The 9,648-nt window shown below is 31.7% G+C and overlaps 3 protein-coding genes across 8 annotated transcripts; 1 reads left to right on the plus strand and 2 right to left on the minus strand.

The window, feature by feature from the left end:
* Positions 1–82: 82 nt before the first annotated feature.
* On the minus strand, positions 83–4,149 carry LOC105673249 (fatty-acid amide hydrolase 2). The gene is made up of 9 exons (XM_012368755.2): positions 3,726–4,149; positions 3,438–3,643; positions 3,102–3,328; positions 2,579–2,908; positions 2,052–2,344; positions 1,772–1,867; positions 1,450–1,608; positions 1,121–1,303; positions 83–958 (listed from the first exon to the last, which is right to left on the minus strand). The coding sequence occupies exons 1-9, from the start codon at positions 3,747–3,749 to the stop codon at positions 869–871; spliced, it is 1,608 nt and encodes a 535-aa protein (XP_012224178.1). The 5' UTR covers positions 3,750–4,149; the 3' UTR covers positions 83–868.
* Positions 4,150–4,613: 464 nt separating this feature from the next.
* LOC105673056 (uncharacterized) lies at positions 4,614–8,279 on the plus strand. 6 transcript variants are annotated; one of them, XM_067358430.1, is made up of 5 exons: positions 4,615–4,696; positions 5,007–5,604; positions 5,722–5,844; positions 5,998–7,097; positions 7,431–8,279. In XM_067358430.1, exons 4-5 carry the CDS (start codon positions 6,771–6,773, stop codon positions 7,899–7,901), a joined length of 798 nt encoding a protein of 265 aa, XP_067214531.1. In that variant the 5' UTR covers positions 4,615–4,696; positions 5,007–5,604; positions 5,722–5,844; positions 5,998–6,770; the 3' UTR covers positions 7,902–8,279. The 6 variants fall into 6 exon arrangements, with proteins under 6 accessions (XP_067214535.1, XP_067214531.1, XP_067214532.1 ...); XM_067358431.1 differs by having other exon boundaries at positions 4,634–4,696; positions 5,004–5,604; XM_067358433.1 differs by lacking the exon at positions 4,615–4,696 and having other exon boundaries at positions 4,893–5,261; positions 5,354–5,604.
* A 180-nt stretch (positions 8,280–8,459) lies between these two features.
* Positions 8,460–9,616, minus strand: RpL36 (ribosomal protein L36). Its single transcript, XM_012368536.2, has 4 exons — positions 9,477–9,616; positions 9,157–9,283; positions 8,855–8,989; positions 8,460–8,611 (listed from the first exon to the last, which is right to left on the minus strand). Exons 2-4 carry the CDS (start codon positions 9,280–9,282, stop codon positions 8,528–8,530), a joined length of 345 nt encoding a protein of 114 aa, XP_012223959.1. The 5' UTR covers position 9,283; positions 9,477–9,616; the 3' UTR covers positions 8,460–8,527.
* Positions 9,617–9,648: the final 32 nt, after the last annotated feature.

Genomic DNA, 9,648 nt, shown 5'->3' on the forward strand with positions numbered 1-9,648 from the left:
ATTTTAAAGAGTTATTTTGAATAATGTCTTTTTGTATATCTAATTTTTTATAAAGTGGAAGAGGCAACTAAAACAGTAGACATAAAGTTATACAGAATACATTATATTATATATATTATATAGAAGTATAACATAAGTATTTTGAATTTTTTTCATGAAAACTAATGTATAAGCATTAATAAAAATAAATGCTTAAAAATTTAAATAGTCAAACAGTTCTGACAATTTGGATCTCAAGATCAAACGTCAAATACTGTTCGAATTGAGTATGTTTAAATTTATTCGAATTATCTTCAAGTTTGAAAGTTTGGAATGATATTTGTATAAAATTAAGCAAAAATAAAAAACTTCAGTTCCTGCCATGCTATTTCGCCATGGCTTCAATTTTTTCTAATGTGTTCAAACTTTGTTAAAATCTTCAAACATTAAAAATTGACATTACAGATCAATTATTCCTTATACATTTGAACTGTTCAAACTTGAAAGCTCATTTCTTGTTTTAAATTGTTTAAAGTTTGAATGTACAATATATTGTACATATTGATTGGTCACTCATATATCTATATATAATCTACATAAAAAAATAAAACAGTATATTTCTCTATTTCAAGAATCTATATAAAGAATTGTGTGTGTGTGTGTGTTCTTACTAATAAAGTTAACTGTAACAATTATAATATATAAAACTTGAAATTCTGATATCATATAATCGGAAATTATGTTTATATTAATGAATAAATATTTGTTATATGTTTGAGTTATTCCCACAGCCCAATTATATAGTCTATAGATATTGTTCGAAAGTTGTAATCCATTCTACGTAAGCTTATTTAAGCCCTTTTAATAAAAAGAATACCTTCTACACAATTCATGATGGTGGAACCCAACCACCGAATGCTTTTTCAAGTTCCCTGGCCACTGCAAAGCATAGATGATCATTGTACGGGGCTGCTATCACCTGGAATTAAATGTGACTGTTTATATCTCTGAAACTGAAAGCTAAACGTATCCTGCGCGAAATACGGAAATTAATATATAAAATACATTTTTATATCTGTGTTCTTTAAGCTGACAGGCAACATTACTAAAAAAAATAAATAAAAACAATAAGAAATCTTACCTGAATGCCAATCGGCAAGCCTTGGCTGTTCAATCCTAATGGCACTGTACAAACTGGCAACCGCAAAGCGTTAAATAGACAAGTGTAGCCAAAGTTGAAAGGTCTCAGATACGAAGCATAGTGATAGTTAGCGGGATATGGTGATGAGGGATAAAACAGCACTCCATTGTCGTCTAATTTCTCCTGCAGAAAATAATTCCGTAATAAATGTGTAACGGTTTATATGCATAATGTAAAAAAAATAATATAAAATATAATTTAAAAAAATTTTTAAACTCTTTTTTCTTACATTCTAGTCTACATAATTGACTTTCTTGTACAATAATTACCTCCAAAAAGTGTTTTGCTTTTGCAGTAACGTTCTTTGCCCATTCAGCGTTCTCCTGCGGCAAAATGTCCGTATCTATCAATTTCATGATAGCAGCTAATGTCAATTGAGAGTTTCCAATAAGTAGATTATAAATCTCTCCACCCGCGCTAGCGATATACTGCAAAGTGAACGTTTTTGAATGAAAACATGTAATATAATTACTGTGGTAAAATATGAGTTTTGCATTGGGTGAAACTTAAGCACTGCTAATTCGCATAAATTCTATTGACTAGTTTATATTTATAAAAATCTAATTGCGAATATTTAAAACTTGTACTCACTTTTCGATCCGTTATGTTCAGCTTAAAATTCACGTTTTCGCGAGTCATCCAATACCTCCATATTCTATAGCTGTACTCAGAACCAGGTATCTTAATCTATAACACATAAACATGTTTTTACATGTATAAACACACATGTATTTGGTATTCGATTAAAAATAAAAAAAAAATTTTTAAATATTAAAATAAATCAATTTTCATAAAAATACAAATATATGTAATAAATCCCTTTTCTTTTGATCATCCTATAAATTTAATGACAAGATCTATAGATTCTTACCTTTGTCGCTGAACCTGTAAGTTCTTTAAAATGTTGTACCGCTTTTATTAATGCATTTTGCATATCTTTATTCACTTTGCTTGCCCGCAAATCGCCAGAATTCTTTTGGTAAAACACTTTCAGATTCTTCAAGTTTACTGGCTCATCCAATCTTAACTTGTTTACATTTGGACCTATTAATACTTTCAGGGTGGGTACTAAGTCTTCAGCCTTTTTACAAACCGGTCCAACACCCACCATGGTGTCTGAATAATCGTTTTCACGTAATCCAATCCCAGCCACTGGAGTCAAACCTGATGGCATTAATATTTAAATAAATTAATATTATTATTATAAGCCTTTCAGGATTTCACTAATATCTACACATGCAAATATGCAGTTTAGCATTTTTTTCTCGATTACTGTGAATATATTATTCAATCTCATTTATCCATTTCACTTAAAAAAGAAATTTTTCTTTGCACAATGTAATGTAATTCAAAATTGTAGAAATAACAATATCTTTAATAATAATAATTTCAATTAACCTTCACTGGGCTTATGCCCAAATAAACCGTTAAAGAAGGCAGGCATCCTAGTGGAACCTCCTATGTCACTACAAACAGAAAGCGGAGAACCACTTGCTGCTACTAGTGCTGCCTCGCCACCACTACTACCCCCCACTGTTCTAGTGGTGTTATAAGGATTGTTTGTCTGTCCATATAAATTGTTTCTCGATTCCTGCCACAAATTGAGCTCAGGAACATTAGTCGTTGCAATTAAAATTCCTCCAGCCTCTTTAAGAAAGCGAATCGTTGTTGCATCTTCCTCGGAACGATGGTGACGTCGACAGAGCAATCCCAAGGAATGGATTAATCCTGATGAAATAATAATCGTATTAATCGCAGCTAAATTCATTTGTTATTGTTAAATCAGAATACTAAAATTGTATCTCTTGTAAATTATAAAAGATATGTTATTCATATCTTTTATTCCTTATACTTCTTATAATTTTAATACCAAAGAAAAATTTGAAATATTTTTATGTCTACCATTATCCGTCACGTCTACCTTTAACCCGATTACTCTCCTTCGTGGTAAAGGGAACCCCTAAGAAGGGCTGTGTTATTTTTATTTTCTCCAAATCTATGCCTTCTTTTATCTTGGTGTCTACTTGTTTAGCCTCTTCAATCGCGTCAATATATCTGTCTTCCACAACTGCATTTATCAAACTATTCACTTCCTTGCATCTTTTAATAAAGGCCTTCACAACTTCTTCTGATGTAACTTCTCCTGTCCTGAAATAAAATATGTAAATGTATACACATCTTTTTATATATAATTAAGAATCCTAATTCAATCTCAACAAAATTATACTTATCACTATAGAATTAGTAATAACTCTACCTTATTTTCTCTGCTAAAGAAACAGCACTTTCTAACAATAGATTGTTTTTCACTGGTGGTACTTTCTTTGCTTGCTGATTATAGTACAAGCCAAAAACAAAATCTACAAAGTAATCAAAAAGAAGATGCAGCTGCACAATCACATATCGCAAGACATTGCAGCACAGCTTTTTGATGTACTGCACTGAATCACATGATTGAGAATCCTATATAAACATACATAAATGGTATGTTAATAATTTTTGTAAAATTATTACATCAATAACGGCATAAAAGTTTAAAATTTACCTTATTTTTGATGGAAGTGCACATAATTTCATGAAATCGACAAAAGTCGAAAATAATATTAGTATATTTCAATAGAATTTATTCAAAGTACACAAAACCAATGCTGCTTAATTCAAATTTGACGTCAAAGTGCTGACTGTGCAGATTTTCTGTTATATATTTTTGATAACACACGGTACAAACGTTTATTTTTTAGTTTAGTTTTCTTTCTAGTATTTTATTTGCGCGTTTCCACAAAATTTGAAAAAATTGCTTTAACTGATAATACTTCTTCCGTCATTAAGCAAATTATCGCAATCTTATCAGTACTTAATAGATATAGTTAATTAATAAATTCATCAAACATCGCACATATGAAACTGCTGAACACTGTTTACAAAATATATACATATCTATTAGATCCATTGAACTTGATAAATTGGAACGTCATGTAGGGGTGCGTTTAGAAACTACTCTGGGGGAATTGTTTATTATATATAGTATACGTTACGTATACTACAGACAATAAACAGAACTTTCACTCTGGGTGTAGTTTCTGAACGCACTCTTGCAAAGCGTGCGAGATGACAAAGAAGGTATCTGGTTAGTTTTATCTTTTTCTTTCGTAGATCTAAAACCCGTGGCACTCGGTACTATTTTCTCTGCTGGATTGCTTACGTGTGCTGGCAAAGATCCAGTCCAATTATAAATCTTTTGTCCAATATTAAACTAGTTGGAAATAATAATGGCCGGAGCACAGACTTTTGCATAAAGCATAACGCATAAGCATAAGGAAATTGATTGGTCCATTTCCTTATGCATTTGCTTATGCTTATATATAGACCAATCAATTTCCTTATGCTTATGCGTTATGCTTTATGTAAAAGCTTGTGCTCTCGGCTTAACACCTAATTTTGTTACAAACATTCATCTGATAATTCAACGGAAAATGTGAGAAATGCCGATATTTTAATTTTTAATGCTGAGACATGGTACATGTTTTCTTACATTTATGGCCGGAGCACAGACTTTTGCATAAAGCATAACGCATAAGCATAAGGAAATTGATTGGTCCATTTCCTTATGCATTTGCTTATGCTTATATATAGACCAATCAATTTCCTTATGCTTATGCGTTATGCTTTATGTAAAAGCTTGTGCTCTCGGCTTTATACTCTATTCTATAATTTTTCATTCTTCACCATCATCACTCTCAGACGATGAATCTATTAATTCTTGCATTATAAGTGCTACTGCTGTTAATATTGTTTATTTACGATCTTGTTCCATTTTTATTAGCAGAAGCGCGCTATCACGCTATGCTATTGCTGTTCACGGAGCTCGCAAACGCTAACGCTATCAACACACTACCTCGGAAGGAATAGCGTTGATAGCGCGCAGTTATGACGTATCACACTACCATTAATGACGTCATAATTGCGTTTGGTAGCACTACCAGCTAGCTCCGTAAACAGTCGATAGCGCTAAATAGCGCTAATAGCATCTCCCCGAACGTACCCTATACGTCGAAGAAAGATAGAATAACATTTTCAACACGTAAGCGTCCAAAGCAAACGCAGCTCAAGTTACGTGAAAGTATTCTCTTAGTTGGTGTTAGTATTGTTACACATTAACAAATATGTCCATAGCAAATTTCAAAACAAAAGGTACAAAAAAATTGACAAGGGAAGCTATTTTTAACCTAATAGAGGCCTATAAAGAAAAAATTTGTTTATATGCGATAAATACGTCCAATTATCCTACTGAACCTGTTCAAAATGAAGCATTGAAAAAAGTGTGTGCCACTGTCTCAGTGTTTAGACCCGGAATTACAGAAAACAAATCCAATATTGAAAATACTAAAGTAAAAGCATCATTGAAATCTGGTGCTGGCACTGACGTAAATATGAAATTTTAATCTTTTGCAACTCTAACCTTTTCTAATACTTTGTATAATAATTTTGTATAAATATGTTTTATTGTTTTATGTGCAAGATTTTTTAAAAAATATTTACAGGTATACAAACCAAATCTCTGGTACTTTAAACATTTGAAATACTTGGAAACTTATTTTACACCTCGGAAAAGCAGGAATTTTAAAAAGAAGAACTCTGCAAAAAATCTATTGACTTCCACTCAGGTAAAATGTAATGATTTTTTAAATTGAAAGTTAAATAATTTGCAAATTATTACAAATTTTCATGTCTAAACTATTAAAATTTTATTTAAATAGTTTTATTTAAAAACGAGAAATTATTAATTTTTTATACTGTTTATATATTTTTTATTGTAGGAATTATTAAAGATTCGACAACTTTCTCAAGTAATTCTTAATGAATGTCAAATAAATGAGACAGAGGAAATCATAGAAGAAGAAGAAGAAGAAGAAGAAGAAAATGAAAATGTGTTTAGATACTACGTCATTTGAGGCATTAGCAGACTCAATAAAGACACTCGTAATTATAAAATCTACCGATGTGTCAACAAACAATCCTTAAAATAATCCTACAAATATGTCAGATCCTGTTGATACCTGTATGGCATTTGTGGGCTCAATATTAAAACGTTTAAAAAATGAAATATTAAAATTTGAAATAATGAATAGATTAGTTCAGACTGTTGTAAATGCTAGCACTCAAGATTTGTTTAAATAACATAAAAAGATTTCTTTAAATTACATAGTAAGCACACTATTACCACACATCTCGCGTCGTTGCAACCATTGTCGACTCCACAAACGTCGGTAATGTTGATATCGTAATTTTTGTAATTTTTCAATGATTAAAAATAATGCAATTGCATTTTTTTTATGTTGCACTGCAGTGGCAATGGCCTGCTCCATGTTTAGCCAGCACTGCTGTCCACACGATAGCAAGTACGCACATCTAGTTAGCAATCCAGCAGAGAAAATAGTATTGTTTGCCGCGGGCTTAAGGTGCCTTTACACTGACAACCATAGGCAATCATGCCGCATGCGGCGTGCTGCTGGTTTTCAGCAATGTAGCAGCACAGTCGCATACGGCTTGCGAATTCACCCGTCAATTCAGATACGTAGTCGCATGCGGCATGATGAATTGGGATACAAATAAAACAAAGTCATTAATTGAAGAGTACCGTAAAAGACGTATTTTGTGGGATTTGCGTGATCCGAACTACAAAAACAATCGGAAGAAGATCAAGTTATGGGAAGAACTGGCTTTAAAGTTCGATTGCTCGATAAAGGAAATCAAAAGCAAAGTAAAAAACTTGAGAACGACCTTCCATAGATACAGAAAGAGGAGGATCAGGTCAGATCAGAGTGATCAGTGGGTCCACTTCGTTTCACTGCGTTTTCTTCTTAATGTTAACACACTAAGAAAGGAAATTTCAAATTATAAAGATATTAATTTTGAGGTAAGTGTTTGTATTTATGTTATTTAAAACCACTATACCAATGATCAAGCATCTTTGCTGCGTAAAATAAAAAAATAGGATACTTGTTATTATAGAAATGCAATGTTAGTTAAAAATTTGGGAAAATAATTTAAGAACAATGTAATTTATGTTTTTTTAAATCAAATTTTTTTAAAATACTTTTACCTTTAGCATAATTCTTTAGTTTTTATTCCAAATTTTATAGGGTGCGTTCACTAAAACAATGTTTAAAAGAAAAATAAAGAAAGAAATAGAAATATCTATTAATTAATTTTTAAGGATAATCTGTTTTCATTGTTCCCCCTTTTACAGAATGAGGACGACGTGGAGGACCAAGAAGTCAATGACAGCACAACACAACTGAAGGTTGAGGACGAGGCTCCATGTTCTACAGAAATTGAAATTGAGGAAAATGTGCTGCATCGATCACTGACTCTCGACAAGTCTAGAGTTCAAGAAAGAAATTCTGCTAACACTTCTTTAAATCCACATCTCCGAGCTGCCGGTAGAGAATTTGTGAAGCTCGCTTCTCAGCTAAGAAAGCATAGAAAACAAGGGATTGACAAAGATGAAGAGGCTAGAAGAGCTGATAAAGCCTACAAAATTTTCAAAAACACTTCACAGCGTGACGAATTCGCTACATTTGGGGAGCACGTGGCAAATGAAATTAGAAAACTAAATTGGACTGCGCAGACCATTGTAAAACATCACATAAACAACATTTTGTTTGATGCGGCAATGGGGAAATTTGATGCGCCATCATCCACACACTCGGTTTCTTAGTTTTCTCCCTCGAATCAAAGTCCTCCTCAACCACTACTCCGCCTATGTTGCCTTGCATTCCACCTATTTCAACTTATCCAAAACTCCATGCAGCTCCATCAATCAGCTCTTCACTTCCTCCAAGTGAAATGCCTTCTTCGGAAATGATAGAGAAACAACAGAACAGCCTTTAGAAACTAAATCTTGGTGATTTCACTTTAGAATTGAATATGTGAAGGATTTGTATTTTTTTAATCCTAAAAATCTTTGTCCTAAAAATGGTTTTTTTAGGACTAAGATATCTTTAAGATACGCGTTATTGGGATATGATAGAAATGTAAAAAATTATAAATATTTTAATTAAATACGATTAAAATAAAAAGTGCTACAAAAATCAAATTTTTTGTGTTTTATCTTCTGATTCCTTTTATAAAAATTAATTAAAACAATTTGCATAATAATAAGTGAAAATAAGGAATAACCGCTACTATAAATATTTAAATATAAATAAGAAAAATTTGTTTTTCTAGTTAATTTTAAATTTCTAAATTCATGTATTTTAGTTATAGAAAATGTTGGTTAAGTTTTTCAGTTATTTATTTAAGTTTCACAAGGTTTTATAACTTTAAGAAAATAATGAAAAAATTTTAATGATGAGCTGCTTTCCTCATCTGTACTAGAATGTTGCCAAGTTCTTCTCGCTTCCTTTTGGCGCGAATATGTGTACCCAGCTAGAATAAAAATTAGTAATGCTAATTCTTATATGATGAATAATGAATATCGGTTACATAAATATTAACTTTGATTATATTCTTATCAAAAACAAGTTTTTTAAAATATCTTTAAAAATTTGAGAACTTTTGAATATATTGCTATCCACTTTCTATCATATCATCAATATTTTAGATATGTTAACCTATAAAGCAAATAAATTCTACACTTGAAAAACAAGAAATAATGCAGTTGATACTTACCCTTCTTTTCAAAAATTTCAGAGCACGCTTATCCTTTGACACTTTAAGCAACTCCATAGCTCGTTTCTCATAAGGAGCATGACCTGTGACCTCACGAATCAAGTCACGCACAAACTTATTATGTTTAGTGTTAATCTGCAGTGAGAAATGAAAAATAAATTAACATACACGACATAAAAAAAAAGTATATTGAGTTATTCTATATACTGTTCAACAGATTATAATGTATTGATTGCAAGAATGCAGCATGTGAAACAACAATGAGTAAATATACAATGTACTACTATTTATAGTATACCAACCCCTTTTAATCTGGATGGTCGAAGACAAACAGTTTTCCTCTTCTCAGATTTTTTTTTAGCAACTCGAATCTTAGTTGTCTTGTGGCCCTTGTTTAGACCAACGGCCAATTCGTATCTAGGAGCCATCCTGCACACACAATAGATTTTATAGGTTATCTCATCAATGGTTAGCACTAAATTTTAACATACGTTAAACACTAATTGTGTGTGAATATAATGAATTTAAAATTCAGCATAATTGCTAAGATAAATGCATCATATGGATTCATTTAGCTTCAAAGAGATTACATAAATATTTTAAGATTACAAATTTTCCAAACCTCGCTACACGGATAGGCACGCGTCAAAAGAACGTAAGCCACGCAAATTCTCCTTCAAAGTAAAGGAAGAAACAGTTTCAACGGTACCTGGTGTGAGATATTAGAACTAAAACAATCCGTGATAAGTAGCGAAATTGGCGCAAAATTCAAATCTTTGTGCGTAGTTTACTTC

Source organism: Linepithema humile, chromosome 6 (assembly GCF_040581485.1).
Source record: "Linepithema humile isolate Giens D197 chromosome 6, Lhum_UNIL_v1.0, whole genome shotgun sequence".
Lineage (NCBI taxonomy): Eukaryota > Metazoa > Arthropoda > Insecta > Hymenoptera > Formicidae > Linepithema > Linepithema humile.

Coding starts and splice junctions, on each gene's coding strand:
- LOC105673249 (XM_012368755.2), bottom strand. CDS start 3,749: ATGTGCACTTCCATCAAAAATAAG. Junction 3,644..3,725: donor GCACTTCCATCAAAAATAAG/GTAAATTTTAAA, acceptor ATGTTTATATAG/GATTCTCAATCATGTGATTC. Junction 2,909..3,101: donor GGAGAGTAATCGGGTTAAAG/GTAGACGTGACG, acceptor TTATTTCATCAG/GATTAATCCATTCCTTGGGA.
- LOC105673056 (XM_067358434.1), top strand. CDS start 6,771: ATGATGAATTGGGATACAAATAAAACAAAGTCATTAATTGAAGAGTAC. Junction 7,098..7,430: donor ATAAAGATATTAATTTTGAG/GTAAGTGTTTGT, acceptor CCCCTTTTACAG/AATGAGGACGACGTGGAGGA.
- RpL36 (XM_012368536.2), bottom strand. CDS start 9,282: ATGGCTCCTAGATACGAATTGGCCGTTGGTCTAAACAAGGGCCACAAG. Junction 8,990..9,156: donor GACCATCCAGATTAAAAGGG/GTTGGTATACTA, acceptor TTCTCACTGCAG/ATTAACACTAAACATAATAA. Junction 8,612..8,854: donor TGAAATTTTTGAAAAGAAGG/GTAAGTATCAAC, acceptor TTTTTATTCTAG/CTGGGTACACATATTCGCGC.